This window comes from Silene latifolia, chromosome 8 (genome assembly GCF_048544455.1).
Source record: "Silene latifolia isolate original U9 population chromosome 8, ASM4854445v1, whole genome shotgun sequence".
In the NCBI taxonomy this organism is placed as follows: domain Eukaryota; kingdom Viridiplantae; phylum Streptophyta; class Magnoliopsida; order Caryophyllales; family Caryophyllaceae; genus Silene; species Silene latifolia.
The window spans coordinates 12,009,692-12,034,531 of NC_133533.1; the positions used below are offsets into that span (position 1 = coordinate 12,009,692).

The 24,840-nt window shown below is 33.9% G+C and overlaps 2 protein-coding genes across 2 annotated transcripts; one reads left to right on the top strand and one right to left on the bottom strand.

Moving 5' to 3' along the window:
• Positions 1-3,120: 3,120 nt before the first annotated feature.
• On the top strand, positions 3,121-9,850 carry LOC141594677 (uncharacterized). Its single transcript, XM_074414676.1, has 6 exons — positions 3,121-4,852; positions 6,643-7,079; positions 7,974-8,067; positions 8,797-8,940; positions 9,193-9,240; positions 9,786-9,850. The coding sequence occupies exons 1-6, from the start codon at positions 3,121-3,123 to the stop codon at positions 9,848-9,850; spliced, it is 2,520 nt and encodes an 839-aa protein (XP_074270777.1).
• Positions 9,851-20,267: 10,417 nt separating this feature from the next.
• LOC141594679 (uncharacterized) lies at positions 20,268-23,568 on the bottom strand. Its single transcript, XM_074414677.1, has 5 exons — positions 22,118-23,568; positions 21,697-22,024; positions 21,147-21,601; positions 20,380-21,044; positions 20,268-20,272 (listed from the first exon to the last, which is right to left on the bottom strand). Exons 1-5 carry the CDS (start codon positions 23,566-23,568, stop codon positions 20,268-20,270), a joined length of 2,904 nt encoding a protein of 967 aa, XP_074270778.1.
• Between the last annotated feature and the right edge of the window lie 1,272 nt (positions 23,569-24,840).

The following is a 24,840-nucleotide window of genomic DNA, read 5'->3' on the forward strand; positions in this document are numbered from 1 at the left end:
TATTCTTTATCTGATTGTATGTTAAATGCCATTCCTTCACGTTTATATTACGCCTTTAGTGAACATAATGATACAATAACAATATTTTTTAAAATAAAGTTAATCTTATGCGGAGTATAAGTGTTGAACCTCCTTTTTTCTACCTCTTAATAATATATTTCTTAATTAAATTTTAAATGGAGTTATTATAGTGGTAAAAATTTTAAATTCTCTAATATCTCTATCTAAAATTAAATCTATAAATATTATTAAAAGGCTAGCCTAAAAAGGCCACGTAGACAATGCCACATGGGATGAAAAAAAGCCACGTAACAATGTGACTTGGCAAACTAATATGACATGGATTATCCAATTTATTATTATATTGCATTAATTTAAAATACTTATTTCCTTTAAAAATCCATCCATATTCCATTAGCTTTAAATTTAATTAACTAAAAAAAAACTACAATAAAGACAATGCCACATGGGATGAAAAAAAGCCACGTAACAATGTGACTTGGCAAACTAATATGACATGGATTATCCAATTTATTATTATATTGCATTAATTTAAAATACTTATTTCCTTTAAAAATCCATCCATATTCCATTAGCTTTAAATTTAATTAACTAAAAAAAAACTACAATAAAAAACTACGCATTAATAATAAGTTAATAATTTCAAGATATTTCATATGGAGTAGTATTATATGTATTCGAAATTAAAAAAAAAACTGAATACACAAGAAATCAAGAACGAAGATGAATAAATGAAGTTGAAAAAAAAAAGTTTGTATTATCACTAATTCATTACTTTTTTTTAAAGGCATTAGTTCACTATTGTTGTTACTAAAACTTTTTTGTATATAGAAGATGTTTTACGGAACTACTTAATCGACAATTGAGTATTAAAGATCATATAAAATATTTTCTTAGGAAAATATAAAATATATGGAAAATAAAATATTTAGTTAATTTAAGTAATTTATAAACAAATTCTGTAAATACTTAAGTGAAATTAAACACTAATAATAGAATTTTAAAAGAGTAATAATACCGTGTATTTAGTTCATGAAATTATTTCACGTAAAGGGTAAAGTTTTGGAAAATATAAAATATATGGATAAGAAAACATTTATATAATTTAAGTAATTTACAAACAAATTCTGTAAATACTTAAGTATATCTATACAATATAGTTAACAGGTTAGATTAAAGCATTTAATTTAATTTTACATGGCATTAACATTTAGTATTTTATACCCCATTAATTTCTATTAATTTTTATTGAATATTTAATTATTTATTAATTATTATTAGATTATTGGTTATTTGATATAATTCTTATAAAAAAAATGAATGATTACTAAAAGTCTTTACAAAAATGTCTTTACATATTGTGTAACATAAAAATAAACAAAATCAAAAGACATCATTAATATTCTTAAATTAAATGTATATATTTAAGATTTGATAAGCTAAAAAACCAAAAAAAGATGTAACTTACCAAAATTCACATAAAAGTTTCATAATACAATTATATTTCACATTTTAATTGAAATTTTTGGAAGAGAACATAGATGTTAGTGAATCGGTTAAATTTTTTCATATTAACACATCTCATAAAATTAAAGTATACATTTATTTATTTCTTTAAAATCTATATAATAAATAGTATAAAAAGACTAACATTGAGTACATTTTTAAATGACATGTGATATAACCACATGATTTCAAGAAGTCATATTACAAGTCTCATCATCATAATTATTTTCTTTTATGTCCCCTAATATTTATTCTTACAATTACAATATTAGAAAAAATTAAAGAAGACAATAACATTTTATCTTCTTCCACTTCAATACTCTATTCAATTCACCACAAGCATTTAACCATACTTTTCATCTTCTTTCTCCATAACTCATTTCTCAAGTTTCTTTATAATGATTCATATTTTTTTTTGAAGAAATAATGATTCATATTTTTAGTTTACCTTAAAACTTTTGATGATATTATGACTTCTTAATTACTACTTTTTTTCTTGAGATGATAATGTTTATTCCATGAGCACAACAATAGACATGCATTTTTATTATAATTTTTTATCAACCTACAACTAATTCGTTTTTCTCATGTTCTCTTTTCCATGATAAGATTTTACTATATTGGTCAAACTCATTTGATAATATTTTAAATATACTCGGTATATCTTATGCAATTTTGTATTTCGTGAACAATTGATTTTGCATAATACTAATTTGTACAATTGATTGAATTTTCAGCAGCAGGGGCGGATCTGGGGGGGGGGGGGGGGGGGAATGAGGGCACGTGCCCTCACGTGAGGGGAAGAAAAAAAAAAACTGGAAAAAAGAGAGAAAGACTGCGATAAACACAACCCAAACAAAACAAACATGGATAAACACAAACACAAACAATAAGACAATAATCACCACAATACCACCAGGACACCACCACCTGCCGCCGGCCTCCTCCTTGGCTCATCTTTCCTCCGGCCGTCACGGCGTCACTGTCTGCCTCACGGCTCACTTCATCACTTGCGGTAGTCGACTAGTCGGTATGTGTTCTTATAATCTTATCAATTCGATTAATTTGTTGTTGCTTGTTTTGATTAATTCGATTAATTTATTCTTATTAGTTATTAGTTTGATTAATTCGATTAATTTGTTCCCCAAATTCAATTAATTTGTTCTTATTAGTTTGATTAATTTGTTCCCCAAAACCTAGATCCCAAATTTGTTCTTATTAGTTTGTAAATTTATTTATCAATTTGTGTAATTATTGGCTTGGGTTTAATAAGCAGCAATCATATCTTTATCAGTCTCCGTCAATCAAGCTATGATCTTCCCCTATTAAGGCAACATATTTCTCCTTGCCTCTTATAACAATGTAGCTGTTGCAATATGACTGTTGTAAATAATATTTACCAAAATAGGACTATTCTTCATTGTATATATAGATAGCTCATAATCTTTGTATACACAAGTTTTCGGAAACAATATAATAATATCAATCAATATTATACGATCATCGACTCATTAGTTTATTATGGTATCAGGCTACTAATATATCCTCTCTGTTTTTCCTCTGTTCCATTTTTCTTCTCTCTATCACGACACAATGACAAACAACGAAATCATCCCCTCCACAAACTCATCGACCAATACATATGTTCATGTCGAAAATCCCGGTACCAAAATTACCCAGACTGAATTCAACGGCCATAACTATGATGAATGGTCGCGGGATCTGCACCTCGCCCTCCTTGCCAAAGGGAAGGTCGGATACATCGATGGTTCGATTAAGAAGCCAGCAATCACTTCTGATACCTTTGCGTCCTGGGAGTCACAGAATGCTCTCGTAACTGCGTGGATTCTTCATTCCATTGCACCCACCGTGAAGAGGTCGATTTCTCGACGTCCAGAAGCCAAGCAGGTATGGCTCGATATTCGTAACCGATTTTTACAAAATAATGATGCTCGTATATATCGACTACAGGCTGATCTCCTAGCATGTCGTCAAGGACCCACTGAATCCTTGATGACATATTATGGACGTTTTGTCAATTTATGGGACGACATTCAGGAGGCAGACCCCGTACCTTCATGCCCGTGCAATCCTTGCACTTGTACTTGGGTCTCAATTCTGGATACTCGACGCGAACGTAAAAAGGTACGCGATCTCTTGATGGGTTTGGATGAACGCTTTGATAGTGTTCGATCTCAACTTCTTGGTATTAATCCTCTTCCTGCTCTTGATTTCACTTATAACCGGCTCCTTCAAGAGGAGAGTATTCGCTCTATGTCTTTTAATAACCATGAAAACAAACCTGATTCAATGGCTTTTGCTGCCCGTTTAAACCATGGGTCTCGTAGTACTGGGGGAGGGCGTGACTATCGCAATGACCAGAACTCGACCCATAATCAGAATGCTCGATCAGACCCTCGAAATTCTCGATCAAACAGTGACGACCCTCGACCCTACTGCATTGCGTGCAAACGCAATGGACATCTTTGGCAAGTGTGCTTTCGAGTAACGGGAAAATTTCCCGAATGGTGGGGTGACCGACCTCGCGATCGGATAATAATTAATGAGAAAGACTTAAGCCGTACTGTCATTCCCGATGTCCAAGGTAGAGCTAGGTATGAGCAATTGAAAAATAACACTGCCACTACTGGACAACCTCGGGCACATATGGTCTCAGGTGGGAATACTGATCATGGTTCATGCTCCTCCTCTCAACTTGATAAGGTGGATTTTAATAGCATGAACCCAACCGAACTGGACGAATTAACTCAGCTATGGCAGGCACACAAGTCGACCTCCTCTACGGAACGCCTCAATGGTAATATCCCTTCTCGTCTTTGGATTATTGATACCGGAGCATCCCACCACATGTCGGGATGCCGGTCTTTTTTTACTAATTTTCGCATTATTACGCCTATTTCGGTTGGCTTACCGAATGGGGATTCGACTACAGTCACGCATGTGGGTGACATTCTTTTATCTCCACGTCTGACATTGCACGATGTTTATTATGCCACAAATTTAAATTGCAATTTAATTTCGGTCTCGACTCTACTTCTCGATACTTCACTCACGATCCAATTTTCTCTTAAACTCTGTCTTATTCAGGACTGTTCCTCGAGGATGGCGATTGGTGTGGGTGAGCAAGTCGATGGTCTCTACTATTTGACGGGAGTCCAGCCTAAAGTTCCTACTATTCATGCCATAGGAGCCCCGAATAAACATGAGATATGGCATCGGAGGTTGGGCCATCCCTCTTCATTTGTTTTCCAATATTTACCAGTTTTTAATAAGTGTGCTAAAACTAATTTCTCGAGCACAAATTGTGAGATTTGTTTGAAGGCTAAACAAACTCGGGCCTCTTTTGTTTTAAGTTCAAATACCGCAAACGATATTTTTGATTTAATTCATTGTGATTTATGGGGACCCTACACGGCTACATCATCCTGTGGATCCCAATACTTTTTAACTATTGTGGACGATTTTTCACGGTCTACGTGGGTTTATTTAATTCGACGTAAAAACGACACTCGCACGACCTTATTACATTTTTTTAATATGGTGGAACGACATTTTAAAAAGAAAATTAAAACCTTACGAAGTGATAATGGGACCGAATTTACTCACTTAATTGATTTTTTTTTTCGAAAACGGCATTCATTTTCAAACTTCACAAGTCGATACTCCACAACAAAATGGGAGGGTAGAACGCAAACACCGTCACATTTTAAATGTAGCTCGTGCCCTCTTATTTCAAGCTAGCTTACCAATCTCGTTTTGGGGGGAGTCCATTCTCACCGCTGTCTATCTCATCAATAGAACACCGACCCGTTTACTTAATGGAAAAACACCTTACGAACTCCTTTTTAGAAAAACACCCTCGTTAGACCATCTTCGAACTTTTGGTTGTCTCTGTTATGCACGGAACATTAACCGATCCCGCGATAAATTTGCCCCCCGAAGCAAAAAATGTATCTTTATAGGATATCCGTTTGGAAAAAAAGGGTGGCGAGTTTTTGACCTCGACACCCATACCCAATTTTCCTCTCGAGATGTCATATTTATCGAGCATGATTTCCCCTATCGTGACATCCAAATACCTACGACACCCGCCACCGATTCAACCGAATCAAGTTTTTTGGATGAACATATTATCTCCGTACAATCCTCTCCAAACACTAACATCGACCCAAACCCTTCTACAACTCCCTCCGAGCCCACAAACGCATCCCCGTCTCAACCTACCACAACCACCACCAATTGTTCCATCCCCGAACAACCACCCATCTCCTCGACCCCTACCTCTTCTACCGACACCACCTCACACTCCACATCCACCACCTCGACAACCAGCCATCACGCCAACCCCGAACAATCAGCCCCTAACTCCTCACCTCTAGGGCTGAGCAAAAAAGTCCGAACCGTATTTTTAAACCGAAACCGAGCCGAAAACCGAATTGTGGAGTACGAATATTCGGTTTTTTTCCGGTGCGGTAACCGAACCGGATTTTTTACTATAAAAACGGAGCGGATTCGGTTGTAGAAAATTCAAAACCGGGGACCGGTTTTTAAACCGGTTTCTTTATTTTTAGTTTTTTTTGAAACCAACTGGTTTCTTTTTTAGAAACTAAAAGTAAAAAATAATGTAAATTTAAAACCGGAGACCGGTTTTAAACCGGTAACCTAATTTTTCTATGTGTTTCTATGCATTTGATTGTGGATCTTTCTTGAAACCGGTTATAAAAACCGGAGCGGGTAAACCGGTTTACGGATCCGGTTTTTAAATTCCGAAAAAACCGGTTAACCGGATTAATCCGGAGCGGATTCGGTGTTGAAAAAAAACCATTTTTTAAAACCGGTTACCGAACCGGTTTACAAAACCGGAGCGGATAACCGGTTTTGCTCAGCCCTACTCACCTCAACACGACCCCTCCAACATGGGTAAAGGACAACGAACGAAATTCCCGAACTCTCGTCTCAAAGGATTTGTTCAACCACCACGAGGGCCTTCGACACACTTGCTCACCTCCAACATCTCATCCTCAGGTACAAAGTATCCAATCTCCCACTATCTCTCTTATGATAAGTTTTCTTCTAACCATAAAATTTTTCTAGCGGCCGTGACCAACAATCACGAGCCTAGCACGTTTCATGAAGCAATGCAGGTACCGCAATGGAAAGAAGCTATGCAATCCGAAATTGATGCACTCGAACGCAATCAAACATGGTCACTCACGGATCTTCCCCCCAACAAAAAGGCCATTGGTTCAGAATGGGTTTATAAAATCAAATACAATGCCAACGGTACTATTGAACGATACAAAGCTCGTCTCGTAATCATGGGAAATCGACAAGTTGAAGGAGTCGACTATACCGAAACTTTTGCACCTACGGTTAAGATGGTGACCGTTCGAACCCTCCTTGCTATTGCAGCCGCCAAAAATTGGGACCTTCACCAGATGGATGTCCATAATGCCTTCCTTCATGGTGAACTTAGTGAGGAAGTTTACATGAAACCACCGCCCGGGTTCTATCCAAACACGAAAGGCAAAGTTTGCCGTCTTTAAAAGTCTCTTTATGGGCTCCGTCAAGCTCCACGATGCTGGTATGCCAAACTCGCCTCCGCTCTTAAATCCTACGGCTTTATACAATGTCCCTATGACCATTCTCTTTTTTCCATCACAAGACCTGGTCACGAACTCCACATCTTAGTATACGTCGACGACCTTGTCATATGTGGAAACAACACTACTGAAATTACAAAATTCAAAACTTACCTACATAATTGTTTCCACATGAAAGACCTCGGACCACTTAAATATTTCTTGGGATTAGAGATTGCTCGAAACAAAACTGGCCTCTTTATTTCACAAAGAAAATACACCCTCGACATCCTCGAAGAAACTGGGCTTCTCGGTGCTAAACCCGCAACAATACCCATGGAACCAAATCACCAATTAAGTCTCTCCAAATCAGACTTGGTGAACGACCCTCAACCATATAGGCGTCTCGTCGGGAAATTAGTCTATCTTTCTATCACACGCCCCGAACTTATCTACTCGGTCCATATACTTGCACAATTCATGCATGCCCCTCGCCTTGATCACTGGAATGCGGCATTGCAAGTCGTGCGATACATAAAAGGTCACCCGGGTCAAGGCTTATTATATAAATCCGGCAACAATATGACTATGCACGCCTATTGCGACGCCGACTACGCAACATGCCCTATGACTCGACGCTCCTTGTCGGCCTACATTATTTTCCTTGGCAGTGCCCCTATTTCTTGGAAAACGAAAAAGCAAAACACGGTATCAAAATCTTCCGCAGAATCTGAATACCGTGCAATGGCATACTCGATTTGCGATTTAAAATGGCTCAAAGGACTTCTCTCATTTCTATCGATTAAACATGATAAGCCTATTGACCTATATTGTGATAACCAGTCGGCTCTACATATTGCTCGAAACCCAGTCTTTCACGAGCGAACTAAGCATATTGAAGTTGACTGTCGTTTCATACGAGATGAGATACTCAATGGTACTATACGTCCTAGCTACACTCATACTAAGGACCAATTGGCAGATATTTTTACCAAAGCACTTGGCCGCCTACCTTTTGACAGTTTACTTTCCAAGTTGGGCGTCTCAAGTATCCACGCGCCAACTTGAGGGGGGGTAATAAGCAGCAATCATATCCTTATCAGTCTCCGTCAATCAAGCTATGATCTTCCCTTATTAAGGCAACATATTTCTCCTTGCCTCTTATAACAATGTAGCTGTTGCAATATGACTGTTGTAAATAATATTTACCAAAATAGGACTATTCTTCATTGTATATATAGATAGCTCATAATCTTTGTATACACAAGTTTTCGGAAACAATATAATAATATCAATCAATATTATACGATCATCGACTCATTAGTTTATTAGGGTTAGTGTAGATTGATAATTCGGAGTCAAGTGCTCCATCCTCACCACTATGCAACTTTTCTTCTCCTTATAGACAAGATTACTCCTGAGTCCTGATAGCCTCGCTCTTCTATTCTATATATGGGTTTCATCCCTTGGTGTCTAAGTACATTACTGTCGCTCCTTTTGATGCTCTTTAATCAATCAACAATGTTCTACGTTACAAAAAGTGTATTGGCTGTTTTCCAAACATTGAAATCTGCAGAGAACTTGTCATCTATCCCGTGCAATGGAGTCTTCTGATGATTGATCTGAGAGCACGAGAGTATTGTCCTGATTACTTTTTTAAGTGCAGCAAGTTACTTGACTTTCTTATCCACCTACTGCTCAAGGAAGATACTTGCTATAGTTCAACTTGTTGTGTTTAATGATCCATGGCTGCCTCCTTTATCTATTGTACACCATTTTTATCATTGTTTGGATCTGGATTCAGTTAGAGGTATGCCTTAAAAACATAAGGATAATAAATTCTCAAGCATAAAGGTTGGTTTGCCTTTCATTAAATTACAAATTAGCTAATAGAAGACCTAAAGAAACTCGGCTTCCATGTTGTTTCTTTGTATCTAACAGTAGAATCTAATTAAGAGCTGTGCTACATGTAACTACTGTATGGTTTGTAAAGGAATATAGGATGCCAAAGCTGTATGATTTTTCTGATATTTGTGATTAATAATAACTCTTTTTCGAACAGGCGTTAGTAGGAAGGAAGCAGAATTAAAACTAATAGAGGAAGAAACTGGTAATTTCTCGGTCTCATTTTAATGTATAAATGTTGTCCGCAATTTTTTTTTTTTTAGTGTGCCCTCCCTTTACTCAAATCCTGGATACGCCCCTGTTCAGCAGCATGACATACTTGTAGATCAATACGTGCAAATGACAATCAACAAGTATGTGGATTTTTTAAAGAGGATGATGTTTCTCATTTTTTTCCTTGGAATTTTTTTGGGAGATTTTCCTATTATAATTATTAATACAAAACTCATTTGATAATATTTTATATATACTCGGTATATCTTATGCAATTTTGTATTTCGTGTACAATTGATTTTGGCATAATATTAATTTGTACAATTGATTGAATTTTCAGGAGCATGACATACTTGGAGATCAATACGTGCAAATGACAGTCGACAAATATGTGGATTTTTTAAGAGGTAGCATGATGTTTCTCATTTTTTTTCTTGGAATTTCTTTTTGTGGGAGATTTTCCTATTTTAATTATTAATACATGACAATCGGTGAGTACAGAACACAATTTAAGAATTATCATTTTTTTTATTTCAGATATTAGTTCAATATCAGCTAACACGATAGTTGATGTTGGAGGATGTGTTCATATGGATGATTAAATATGAAGCTCTTGAATGGAGTAATCACCATATTGAGGAAGTATTTTTATGTCGTTCGTTTTAACTGATATTAGCCTATCTATTTTTGTTTCAATAATTATGCTAAGGTTTTAGCCTATTAGTTATTCCTGGCTTTTTAGTTGTAGTGATAGTATCGACACAACATTGACGGATAATTCTTACAGGAGAAAAAAAAAACATCAAATGATAATTAAATTTGAAATGGAGACACACGTATTCAATGTATTCAATTACTATATTAGTTTTACTTCATTCACTTTGTTAGGCTATTTTTCTTTTAGCTATTGAAGGAGAAAAACTTGACCGTCGTTGGTAAATTGACGGTTAAGAAACTCCTCAATCTCCGGAGCACCAATATTTTGAAGTTACATAATACATACCCATGTATAAGTATTAATCATTGATTTCTATATAAACAACTTATGTCTATATACATGTAATTAGACTGTTTAATTTGAGTATGATGAATTGAGAATGCAAATCATTACTAAATTTACGAGTTAGCATAAATCATGAATCATCAGAGCAATGAGCAGCGTCATCCGTTCAACATATACATTAAAAAAAACTCTCTATTAAATGCCTAAATCCCATTAATTTACTAGGTTGTTAATAGAGGAGAAGAAGAGTTACTCATGATTAGATTTTTTTTTTGTATCTTTTACAAAGACCCACATTTTAACGACAAATACAATTCCTCTATTCCCCACTAATCTCATATTATTATTATTATTTTTTATATTATCGTGTTATTATGTTCAATCTCATTATTTACATCCTATTTTATCGTCTGCAATGTTTTCAAATAAAAATATATTTTATACAAGTAGTATTAATAAAAAAAGGAAATTTGTATAGGACCCGTGATTTTTCACGGGTTTCAAAACTAGTTTCATATTTAAATTTCAAATGGAGTTATTACAGTGGTAAAATCGTTAAATTCTCAAATATCGCTATCTAAAAAACCGCGCATTTGCGCGGAATCTATACTAGTCCCCTATTAACTAAAAGATTAACACAACTACAATATTCCCGCTTAGTTAGCTCACTCAAGTACTGGTATCAATTTTATGCTAACTAATGAAAATCTTTCCTAAATTTATGAGGTAGGATAAGAATATTTGTAATGTTGCGTAGGATATTATTATTGTTAGAATTGTTATTTTTGACAGAGTATTTCCTTTTGGAAATCTTTGGGATTGATTAATGGAAGGATCTTAAGAGGTAATGATTTCCAAAATTTTGGCAACTGAATAAGAGGGGGAAGTAATATCATTATTGGTTTTTTATTAGAAAAAAAAAGTAAAAATATTATTTTAATAATTCATAAATCATTTTAGATGTGTGGTATACTTTTTTTTTTACCCATTTCCGATATAAGGTCAATATGCGTTTTAATTACATTTTCCATCTAACTCGATTGTATTATTAATATCCGAAATTAGTTGCAGGTAATGATTATAACATTATTTTTAATAATAATAATAATAGGTTAAGACAAAAATAGCTTAACTTAAAGTGTCTTCCAATCGTATTAAATTATCTTTTCTACCTTTTTCTGTATTATATTTAGTAAACTAGTTTGAATGCACGTGCGTTGCAACGGGGTAATTAACTTATCTATAATTCCAAAAAAAAAAATGTTATAAGGGTTTAATATTTACATTCTATGTCTAATGATTTGTTTACATATTATTAAAATATCTCTTTCAAAAAAAAAAAGATTAATATATACGTGGGTTAACTCTTATTTATAATCATATAATCACCCCACCTTATACTAATCTTTCGATGTGGGACATTCTACTATTTATAAATAATATATTCACCAAACTTGGATTATTTTTCTTCTGATGTGGGACAATTCTACTATTTATACGTAGTATATATTCATGAAGCCTGCATTGTTTTTCAATGTGGGACAAATAACATACTCAGAATTATACCATCTTTTTTGCACTTAGTTCGACATCCAACCAGATCCCGAATACCGAATACGGACAATTGCTACTCGTTATATCTAATAGTTATATTTAAATTTAATAATATGATCAAGTACTCTCCATTAATATTTCTACGTTGTTTTTCTTCATTTTTTTTATCGTAATTGAGATACGGAAATTTCCCGTGATACCCCTTAATTTTGTCACATTTTCCATGTTACCCCTACTTTTAAGAATCTGCCTATGGTACCCTTGAGGTTCCATTTTTTTGCCCATGGTACCCCTAATGTAAAGGCTGTTAAATGGACGTTAAGTTTGATGGCGTGACAATAAAATAACAATTAAAAAATAATACTCCCTTCATTGTTTTATTGGTACGGATATCTCTCTCTTTTAAATGAAAATTTAATTAACTATATCATTATAATATTTGAAATTTCTCATAGTAACCTTGAACTTTGCTAGATTACATATGATACCCCTAATTTTAAGTTTCTACAAATGGTACCCTTGTGTTCACCTTTTTCTTTCCCAGAATACCATTTGACAAGTTCCGTCCTAACGCCATTACTCATATGACTTGTGACGCCTTTTTCTTTTATTATCTATTACACAAACACTTCATCATCTAATTCCTAAATCCATATTTTATTTAATAAACTAACATTTAATACCTAAATAACAAAACACAAATAGTATGGCATGCTCAATTACTCATCTAGTTACTCATAGGAGTAACGGCGTTATGAAAAAAGTAAACACAAAGGTATTATATGTAGAAACTTTAAATTAGGGGTATTATGTGTAATCTACCAAAATTCGAGGGTACCATGAAAAATTTCCGTTATAATATTGACCATTTTATTGCTCTTTATCCCACCTAAAAAAATGTTACAACTTTAAAAATTTAATATTTAATTCAAGATTATGTTTAAAGTCTCTTATATAATAAGTATACTTTGAGAGATTCAATATATTTGGGGTGATACCTAAGTTCTAAGGATAAATCCTATTTATAATCATGGGATCACCCCACCTTATGATAATCTTATGATGTGGGACGATTCAACTATTTATACGTAGTATATATTTATCACACCTACATTATTCTTCAATGTGAGACGAATAACATATTTAAAAGTACACCATATTTTTTGAACCTAATTCGACATCCAACACTATTTAATAATAAGAAAATACTATATTATCAATTAATATTCATACGTTTGTTTTCTATTTTTTTTATCATAATTAAAATATGTGCAAATGATATGAACTTATACTCTAATGATATAATTTTTTTTAACACAATTCTAATTATATTATTTAAACGTAGTATATTTACCACACCTACATTATTTTTCAATGTGGGACATATAAAATCTATAGGTAGAAAATATAATGATATAAACTTTTAAGAGCTCTCCAAGACAATACTTAAGAGACTCAAAAGATTTTGTGTTGATGTCTAAGTTCCAAGGATGCCTCCTATTTATAATCATAGAATCACCCATCTTATGCTATTTTTCGATGTGGGAAAATTCTGTTTTTTATATGTAGTATATTTGTCACATCTATATTATTTTTCAATGTGGGACATATAACATACTATGAAATGAACCATCTTTAATATGTGCAAATATAATTATATGAAATCTATATATACTCTAAGTCTCTAATGATAGCATTTCTTACCATGATTCTAATAATATTATTTTCATAATTTTTTTACCGATATTATTTTGCCAAATGAAATGTAAAAATTTTTATATAAAAATTAGAAACATCACTTGAATATAAAATAAGAAATACAGAGTATATATTATAATAACTAAAAGATTTTCCAAAGATTAACTTAGGTTCGAAATCATTATTGTAGAGACAGTAATACAAACTCTTTTAAGAGCTCTCTCTGACAATATTTAAGAGAATCAAAAGATTTTGGGTTATGACTTCTATTTATAATCATAAGATCACCCTGACTTATGGTAATCTTCCGATGTAGGACAATTCTAATATTTATACATAGTATATTTACCACACTTACATTACTTTTCAATGTAGAACAAATAACATTTTTTCGCACCTACTTTGACATCAACTCGTTTTAATAATGAGAAAATACAATACAATCTACACTCTAATGATAACATTTTTTTGTCACAATCTAATTATATAATTTTCATACGATACATTTTTGTCAAATGAAATATAAAGTTTTTATATCAAAATTATAAACATCACTTTAATATAATATAGAAAATGTATATATATGGGACAGTTCTATTATTTATACATAACTAGTATTGGTGCCCGGCTTCGCCCGGGCTACCTCTACTTACAATTAATTTTTTTTTCATTAAATAAAATTACTTAAAGTTGCATAACCCATAAATTTATCATTAATATATTTTTTATAACATATCCTAAAATTACGATGAAATAAATTTTGAGACAAATTCACACCGCTATTAATATTTTACTCTTATTAATGAAACAATAGTAATAACATTTCACTACTTGCCCGTAATCATTGTTACTTTCACTACTCCCGCCGTAATTATTGTTACTATCACTACTGCCGCATTAATATTGATAATTTCACTACTCCCGCCGTAATTATTGTTACTTTCACTATTGCCGCATTAATATTGATTATTTCACTACTCCCGTTGTTGTTTCTACCACTCTCGCTAATCTCGTTGATAATATTGTTACTTTTACTATTCAAATGAGTGATTACTATCATATAACTATATCCAATGTTACCACAATTCTTTTTTTTACTGACGAAATTACTTTTACTACTTAGGCATGCAATTTTAAGAAGATTATATATTTATATAAATATATTATATATATGCATTAAATCAAATTGAAAGAATTATGCAATATTATATATTATGGAATCTAACTTGAATTATTTATAACCTACTTATTATATTTTTGTATGTTAAATAATTAACATCTCTATACATCTAACAAACTATAAAATTTAATAAAATTGCGACTACTAGAAAAACAGGCATAAAGAACAGTTAAAATAGGCTTTATAAAACGCCTTAGGACCGTTCTTTAGCTTAGCGTTCTATATTGTATAGATAACAGGTAGAAGAGGCGTTTTGTATACTTCACTCCTGGGAACCGTTATGTCTGTTGGGGGAGTTACTTATCCAATATTTGTTTAGAGAACGCCCTGGTAAGATGAGTGTTCTCTTTTCCTGTAATAGAAAGCGGCTGGAGTAAATAACAGTTCTCTATTCTCATAATTTAGATATCATATTTCCAAGTTAACAGTTCTCTATTTAATTTACATTTTTTTTAAATGTGGCCATCAATTAATATTATTATTTAAATATATTTGTATGTGCCCTGTGCTATTAATTAAACAAAATGTATATACATCCTGCAGCCACCAAATTAGCATAACCAACGTACTATATCAGCTTAATCTCAAAAACCAAAATCACGGACAAATGTTTCATTCATCCACAAAATATTCAATACAAGCAAGTTCAAAACTAAGCTGACAAAAAATCGTGCCAAGAGTTCGATCAAAAATTTTCAAACATAAAAAACAATACAAAATATCAGGCAACTGAGATACCGCATAACCTATAATAATAGATCGTCATTCCCGTCGCTGTCTTCATCGTTATCAGTCGGCTGAGGATATCTACTAACAAAAGAAATCCATCTTTCCCTAACTTCGTCAATCAGTTGTTGAGAATACATGGGAGGAACTTTGTCAAAATACTACAAATAAAACAAAAACTGATGAGCCATTTAACGTATAAATAGGGCATTCTGAATGTTCTCAAAATTTTGCCTAACCCGACTAGCCAAAGTAATAACCCAACCATAAACAGCGGAAAGGTTTATAATTTAGCTTTGGGCAAGTGCATTATGAAACCACATCCTCCACAAACAACATGAAACAGAATTCGGTATATATGTAATCTAAACAATACCTTGTCAGGAATAATCATCTGTCTGGATTCTATTATCTCGATCATGTATCGGCATACATAATATCCACAATCTTTAGAGTCTAGAGGTTGACGAGGGCACTATTACACAAGAAAATAAATATATCAAAAACCTACGAACACAGTGCATTAACAATATATGTATGTTAAAAAAGGATTAGAAAATTCTCTTGATGATATATAATACCTCTATGTTCTTCCACTTAATGTAAGGGTTCTTCTTAATTTTGGAAACATCCTTTCTATGTTCCATGCTAAATTTGATGATTCCCCTAGGTAATAGTCAAATGTCAAGTTTCTGATCACAAATATCCCAAATTACTCCTAACCAACCTATTTGTGTGAAACTAATATAAAATAAAGTAATTTAGTACATACTTGTTGATTATGGTTTGAGCAAATTCACGAGGTTCATTTTCCGCTCCATTTGGATCTAACCAATGCACCAAACCAATCCATGGACATATAACAGCCAACATCCAATGTCGTCTACATACACAAAACCAAAATAATTCAGAGACAAGCAAAAAATGGTCGGAATTGAAGCTAGTTATTAGCATCATTTCATAAAAATGAAACTACAACTAATAACAAAATTTTGGCAGAAGTATCTAACCAATGTGTATGGAAGCATTTACGGTCTCCATTGCAATATTATTCACATCAAATAGCGAGAAAATATATATTTTTATAACATTTACTAAGACGAATGAATTACCCCTCATAATAAGGCGCAAAAAAGAGCTGATTTTTGTTTTTAGCATCATTACACGCAAAGACCCTTGATAGATAGTCACAACGATCATCTTCATTTTTCTCGGTTGGAGTTAATGGGGACAGATAGTTACAGTCACAAAATCCATATAGCCCTGAGATGCCTTCGGTGTGAACCAACTCGCTTAAATACCTTGCACATTAGAAAAATATTAAATTCATCCTTAAAAAATTATATATACAACTAAAATTAAAGTTTGCAACATAAACTTACATCATTAATATTGACATATGAGATGATCCTATCTCTCTTTGAAAGCACCAATCAAGCATATCTATATAATCAAGGTTAACACATTGCTCATATTGAAAAACTCTGGCTGGAATTGTGAATGATTTGATTTTTTCACTCTTTTTCATTCCAATAGCTACATCCTTGAAAACTTGAACCTAAGGTAGTGGTCACTTTCAACTTATCCGCTGGAGTGATCCTATACTTTTGAGTAGATGAAGTTTGTGATGATGGAGAGTCTGCATATGTTGCGCTGAATTCCTTCGGGGGTTGTTTATCCGTCTAGATATATAATAGCAAATAAAAAAGTTGAGAGAAGGAGAAATATGACAGTTAAGAACAGCGGCGGATTTGTGGGGGGGGGGGGGAAGTGAGGGCACGTGCCCTCATGTGACGGAAAAAAAAAAGAAAAAAAAAACTGAAAATCTATGTTTACATATTTAGAGTGCCTATTTTTAGCATGATGATGCTCTTGGTCTGGTGGTAAGAGGCTTATAAACTTCCCTGATGGTATCGTGTTCGAATCTCACTATGGTTAGGTTTGGCTTATTTTTTTTGTATGTTCAAAGTTAGATTTAATTAATTGAATTTCAAAATGATGCTACAAGGGTTCGAACCTGGGACGTTAGGCTAGTATATTCAATGATTATCCAACACACCAATTGCATACTAATATTGTTTGTTAAGCATATATATTTTTATATCTATAGAATTATACACTTTTAGAAGTAGTTCCATGTAAAATTTCCCACTGTCTTATAAATAAAGATTATGGTACTCTTTGGTTAATTTTTTTTACTATTTTCATGACGATAATATATGAAATTGAAGGGGTCTCTCGAATTTTTTTTTACACAGGACCCCCAATTCTACCGCCGAAAATGGATATTCCCTCTAAAATAATGCACTTGGGCTTGTTGGTATTTGGTTTAGCCGTTTAGGGTTTGTTGATATATTTTTTCTTTACGATTATATTATTATGTATTGACGATGAAAAAATTTTAATGTATAAAAGTTGTCCGCAATTTTTTTTTTGGGTGTGCCCCCCTTTAGTCAAATCCTGCATCCGCCACTGGTTAAGAACCTAAGCTGAATGAATTAGTAATATATTATAATCCATAATAAAAAAAATATAAGTTTTTGAATACCTTTTGTATCGGAAAAATCAAGTTAATGGGCCAAATAAAAAAATGACCCTTTCCTTGACAAACGAATCTTATTTCCCCTTCCGGACATGGCAAAAGTGCATTTGGGTTAACTTCTTCAGTAATAGAAACTCTATAATAACCACTCGGCACCGGTTTCAAATGATGCTTGACTTGTTCTCCGTCATTTGGAACATACACTTCACCAACGACAACTATATCGACCCATTTTTCATTCTCAATTGCCAATGAACAGACACTATCAGCACCCTAGTTATGTAACAATATTTTTAGTATAAAATGTTAGAATATACAATATATCAAAAGTTTTAAAATGCCTACAAAATAATTTCCAAACATTATTGGAAGATAACATTCATACATTACCTTTGGAAATGGTTGATTCATAACGATTTGCTCATTTTCTGGCACATCTTTCGTATTTTCAGGCCAAGAAACACGGTGCGGCTCTATCTGAATGTCTTTATCTGTATGTTTATTATGTTCAGAGACAAGTTGGAAGTGGGCACCTTGAAGGTCGTGGCTAGATTGGGTATACTGGGCATTCGGTAGCACACCATTCTGAGGCTCAGTGCAAGGAACACGGTACACCTCTGTTTGCACGTCTTTCTCTTGATGTTTATTATGTTTAGAGACAAGTTTAAAGTTTGCCCCTTGAATATCTTCGCAAGATTGGGTATACTCGGCATTTCCTGACCCTTGCCCTAGAGAACCAGTACAACCCGCATTTGTATCACGAGTATCCGACCCATGGTTACTCATTATTTGGTTACTACCACCACAATCTGACCCCATCATCACTTGGTTAGCATTTGCAAATGCTAATTGTTTCAACTGTTCGAGGTTGGACTCACCAGACATTAAGTAAGAAAACAATTATTTTTTATTGTTTGTCACATCTGCTAATTGCGCCTTGACATTGAGGAGTTCAGTTTGCAATTGAGAGGGTGGCGTTGGTTTGTTGTACCCAAAATATTGCTTGTTAGTTACCCCCGATCCAACACCCCTAACAGAACCACCATGTTCAGGAGTTTTTAATGCTCTAGCTAGTATATCATTTCGGCCTGTGGCATCTATTTCTCCTCGAATTTGCTGCGCCTCTAATGCTTTCTATCAATAATAATGAACAACAAAGTTAAGTTGGCATATAATTGTGACAAGAACATGAATATAATGATTTTAAACTTTAAATTATATTCTCACAATTGCTTGAGCTACTTCAAAATCAGCAGGGTTGTCAAAGTACGTGTCACCATTTTCTTGCCTAGAGTGAGCTCTTATCCAAACTAAATGTTGAGGCACATCTTTCGGTGGGACTTTTTTTTCCGAAGTTCTTCAACCTAACAATATAGAAAAAATAATAATAATAACAAACAAATATCGATATATAAATTTCGAGGTAGTAATGTTAATTGTCTTTGATAAACTTACTATCTCTTCTTCAAAATACAAGTACCCTTTCCGCCCTCCTCGATAGGTTGAAGTTCTTTTTTTTGCTCTTTCTCGATTCAAGTCACTTAGCTCCTTTATGTTAGATGCATACAAAAGTTAATATTATGAATGATTAAATGTTGGTAATAAACATAATTTGAAAGTAACCATGCAATAGTGATGAGAAATACAGAGACGATTACCTTGAACTTAGGATCAGTGTATATTTCTATGAAATTGTCCGATACAGATTGACTTATCCAATCATATATTGAAGGCGGCTTCCTTATTATTACATTTTTATTCTCTCCCTTGGAATCGTACATCCAATCTCTTCTTAATCGAGCCTTGAAAGTTCTCCATTTTATAGAAGCTCGCCCTAACACATAGCTTTTACGCTCTTCAGGCACTGGGAATCCCCTCTGTGTAAAAAAAAAATATCATTAACATGCTAGATAATATATATGAATATATTAACTTGAGTTTCTGCGTAAAAAAAAACAGTGCATGATAATTAAGATATATAGGTATGCAGATGTCAAGTATAAAATCTTACTGCGATGAACTCAAATACTTCATCAAGTTTATCTTGTGGCACATCATCCCACTCACGATAATTGATACTCACTCGTTCACGAGCAACCACGCCAATGTAATTAGCGAATTTACCCCTGTTTGGCCCAGTAGGCACGTTATTATGATTCCATTGTAAGGGAACTTTAGTATTATTCTTAATTGCTTTGCCAACTATTGCAAGTATAGTCCGACCCCTACGGTTCTCACACTCTGCCGAAACCTCTTCATCAGATCCAGAATTTGCAGCATCTCCAGACACATTAACTTGCTTTCTCTTTTTCGCCATTAATCTACAAACACACAAAATATAACATATATATCAACATTATTCCCTATAGCCAGATAAGTAAAAGCATTTGATGTTAAAATCATATAGTATTCTATAAATTACAAGAACCTGTAAGGCGGGGTTTTTTAGGATTATTTGCATCGGTAAACCAAATCCCCTCTTCAGGGTCATTACGTACGTATGCTGATGTATCATCAACAATATTATTTGCATTTTCTACTTCATGGGGTGCAGGCATTGCATCTAACATAACGTTGTCGTCGTGGTCATTAATGGCATTTCTAGGTTTTGAAGTAATAACAACTGACCTTCTCTTATCCAGTGGATCAGTCATATAAAACACTTGCTTAGCTTGACTAACTAAAATATAAGGATCGTCCTTATGACCAAGTTTGTTAAGATTCATTGAAATATGCCCTAAACTATCACAAACAACGTTGTTGTTATTCTCAGCCCATTTGCAACCAAAAACAGCTATTGAAAATCCCAAATAATGCAACTCACAAATCTCTTCAATCACACCATAGTATCGCATTTTACTAAAGATAGGACAATTGTCCTTAGCACTAGAAAAATGCATTGCTTCAGCCTCCAGAGATACCCCACTATTTTGCATAGTACTTTTATCATCTTGGTCCCTTGTGTAGAATGTGCAACCATTAATAACATATCCAGAGTAAAATGAGGCAGAAATATTTGGACCATAGGATAAGCTCTTAAGTCGATCAGAAACAGGTTGTGATGACCTATAGAGCTCTTTCATTACTTGATCTCTTAACCAAATACGAAATTATCTATTGTGTTCAATAGCTAATGATTTTTGGCTGGCCCTTCGGTTTTGCGCCTTTAAAAAAGACATGTGCTGATTGACATACGGTTGCACTTCATCTTCATTGAATAGAATATATGTGTGCGCCATGTGCCATTTGTCCAGGGACATGTTAACTTCTCTACGGCCAATGGTTCCCTTACCATCAAATTGGTCATGATGTCGAGATGTAGGAAGCCCTATCGTTTTCATATTCCCTAGATGCTCATAGCTATATTCCATAGCTAACTCATACAACATCCTCTCAGCAATACAAGCCTCGGGTCGATAAGCATTCTTAACATATCCTTTATACGTTTTCATTTTCCTTTCAAAGGCCCATTGACTTCTCATATGCACTGGACCGCAAAACCTGATCTCTCTTACCAAGTGAATAGGCAAATGTATTGAGATATCAAAAAAAGCAGGTGGAAAATACATCTCCAATTGACACAAAACCTCAGCAATTTCAATCTCTAGAGAATCTAACTCTCTAGGATTAATGACTTTACTGTATATTGCCTTGAAGAAAAAAACATAACCTAGTTATAGCATATCTCACATTTTTTTGGCAAAATAGAACGAATAGCTATGGGTAACAGATCCTCCATTAGAACATGACAGTCATGAGACTTAAGTCCTGTGAGTTTCAAATTCTCCTTTGAAACCAGAGAAGAAATGTTTGAAGAATAACCCTCTGGCACTTTAACTCCTCCTAAAGCTGTACAAAGTTCAACTTTCTCCTTTTTTAACAGTGTATAGACAGCTGGGGGAAGATACTTTCTTTTTTCGGTGTCAACAACGTGGAGTTCATTTCTAATATTCATTTTTTTCAAATCATTCCGAGCATTAGGACCATCTTTTGTCTTCCCCGAGATATTCAACAATGTGCCAATCAAACTATCAAAAAAGTTCTTCTCGATGTGCATCACATCTAAAGAATGTCTGACAAATAGAAATCTCCAATAAGGAAGGCTCCAAAAACATGAACACTTCTTGTATCCCCTTTTAGCAACTCCATTTTTGTTTTTCTATGACTTGCCAAATGTAATTTGAATGTCTTTTACCTTTTCAAACACTTCTTGGCTAGTAAAGACATTTGGACGACTTTCAAAATTTTGTTCCCCATTAAAAGCCTTTTTCAGTCTACGATACTCATGATCATCAGGAAGAAATGAACGATGATCATAATATACCGTCTTTCGAGATGCTGACAACCACTTTCCTTTCCATCTATCTTCACATATACAACAACCACATTCCCCTTTCACTGAATAACCAGAAAGATTGCCATAAGCCGGATAATCTTGGATGGTACAAAACAACATTGCTCTTAAATTGAACATTTCTTTACGGCTGGCATCAAATACTTTTACACCTTTTTCCCACAATAACTTCAAATCGTCAATAAGAGGTGCTAAGTATACATCGATGTCATTTCCTGGTTGTTTTGGACCAGAGATAAGCATTGACAACATAACATACTTTCTTTTCATGCATAAGGAAGGAGGCAAGTTGTACGCCACCAACATGACAGGCCAAGTACTATGGATGCTACTTAGAGATCTAAATGGATTCATACCATCAGTGGATAGTCCAAGGCGTAAGTTTCGTTCCTCTTTTCCAAAATCACTGAATTCTCCATCAATAAATCTCCATTGTGGAGAGTCAGCTGGGTGTCTTAGAAACCCATCATCTTTTTTACGACCAAATTTATGCCACGTCAACTTCTCTGCATCTTCTGGATTCGAATAAAATTGCTTAAACCTTGGTATTATAGGAAAATACCACAAAATATTAGCTGGCACTCCCTCCTTTTTCTTGTACCTTGAGACATTGCACTTGGGACAATGTTTTAAAGTTTCAAATTCATTACGAAATAGTATGCAATCGTTTGGGCAAGCATGAATTTTTTCGTAACGCAAGCCCATTGTGCATAATAATTTTTTAGCCTCATATGTACTATCTGGCAGAGCATTGTTAGGCGGAAGTATGTCAACCAACAACTCTAGTAATGCCGTAAACCTTCGGTCTGTCCAACTATGACCCACCTTCAGATTGTATAGCCTAAGTACAGCTGACAGTTTATTGTACTTGCAATATGTGTATAAAGGCTTTTCAAAATCACTTAGTAGTTCTTCTGCTATATTTGGCTCATCATACACTCTTTCTTCAAACTGACTCATCATGTCTTCTAATCTATCACCCTCGTTGGTATTACGACCTTGATGACTATTTGTTGGAATTTCTACTCTTTTTTCACCATGACGGTGCCAACAAGTGTATGTTCTATCAAATTCCCATTTATTTAAATGACGGAGTATTACGTCAAATTTGTGATGCATGAGATTATGACACATATAACAAGGACAGGGCAACTTTTCATGATCTTCACTATTATTCTCTAAAGCAAATCTAATGAATTCCATAACTCCAGCAACATATTTTGAGTCCCCCAATTTTGACGATGTTATCCAACTTCGATCCATTTTTAAACACTAGCAAGGATTAAATAGATTATTACTAGTTTCGACAATGATAACAACAAAGCAACTAAAGACATAATATAGAGTGTAAAAAAATTTGTGAATAGAAGGTGAAACAACCAATGAAGAATTCATTAACTAGCGAATCATATAATTGTCAATCAAAATTAGGGTTTAAGTTTACTGGGATTGGAAGAAAATAAAACCATAATCAGTAAACTGAAAGTGACAAAATCAATAAAATTACATAGTCCTTCAACAAAATTAGGGTTTAATTATACTTGGATTGAAAGAAAAAAAAAATACCAAGCACACAGTAGAAAACTTACCAAATTGATGTGAGGTTGAAGACAACGACGCCGCTTTGCAGAATTTCGGCACGAAAGTCTTGTATTGTAGGATAAGTACTGGGATTATAAGAGCGAATTACCAAATTGATTAAGACGCCGCCGCTTTGAAGAAAACTTACCAAATTGATTCAATTATAATTATAAGGATGAGAGAATTTTGGTAGGCATATAATTATAAGAGCGAAATCAGATTTTCGGCGCGAAAGTCTCGAAAATTTTCCAGTTCTGGGATTGTGGGGATAAGTTGCTTGTGTGCGTGGTTATTTTGGGTGAGTGGGTGGTATACAATACGGTGGTATGATGAGCGTTCTCTAATTTATTTTACTAATCAAGTACTCCCTCCGTCCCGGTCAATTGTTGTCCTTTTGTTTTGGCACAAAGACCAAGGAAAAAGGAAATGACCAATGACTAAATGACAAGTGGAACAAATTGAGTGTGAATGATCAAATTGTTCATCAAGTTCATTCTTAAAATAGAAAGGACAACAATTGACTGAGACACCCAAAAATGGAAAAGGACAACAAATGACCGGGACAGAGGGAGTAAATAACAGTTTCCTATATAAGCGTTCTCTATTCTTTTATTTGAACAACAGTTATGCAAGATAGGCGTTTTCTTTAATCCTAAAAAACGCTCCTCACACCACACAGTTCTCTATCTTGCGTTTTTTTTTTGACAAATGTTCTCTATCTTGCGTTACTTATTAGCCCATTTGTAGTAGTCATAGATTTTAAATTTAATATATAATTTTATGATGATAATAATTAATACCGTAATTGTGCATATGTATACTAATTAATTATTTTATTTTAAAGAAATTGACCATCTTCTAGTCTTCTATAAATATTTAGGAAAATTACCAGACATTTTCTTTCTTTTAGTCTCCAAGAAATTGACCATCTTAATTAATTATTTTATTTTAAGG

Excerpts from the sequence above, each read along its gene's own strand:
- LOC141594679 (XM_074414677.1), bottom strand. The coding sequence starts at position 23,568 with ATGGATCGAAGTTGGATAACATCGTCAAAATTGGGGGACTCAAAATAT. Across the intron at positions 21,602-21,696 it reads TTAAGTCTCATGACTGTCAT|GCAATATACAGTAAAGTCAT; the intron begins GTTCTAATGGAG and ends TTTTTCTTCAAG. Across the intron at positions 21,045-21,146 it reads AATGAAGATGAAGTGCAACC|AGATCAAGTAATGAAAGAGC; the intron begins GTATGTCAATCA and ends TATTTGGTTAAG.
- LOC141594677 (XM_074414676.1), top strand. The coding sequence starts at position 3,121 with ATGACAAACAACGAAATCATCCCCTCCACAAACTCATCGACCAATACA. Across the intron at positions 7,080-7,973 it reads ATCCAAACACGAAAGGCAAA|TCGGCTCTACATATTGCTCG; the intron begins GTTTGCCGTCTT and ends TGTGATAACCAG. Across the intron at positions 8,941-9,192 it reads GGATCTGGATTCAGTTAGAG|GCGTTAGTAGGAAGGAAGCA; the intron begins GTATGCCTTAAA and ends TTTTTCGAACAG.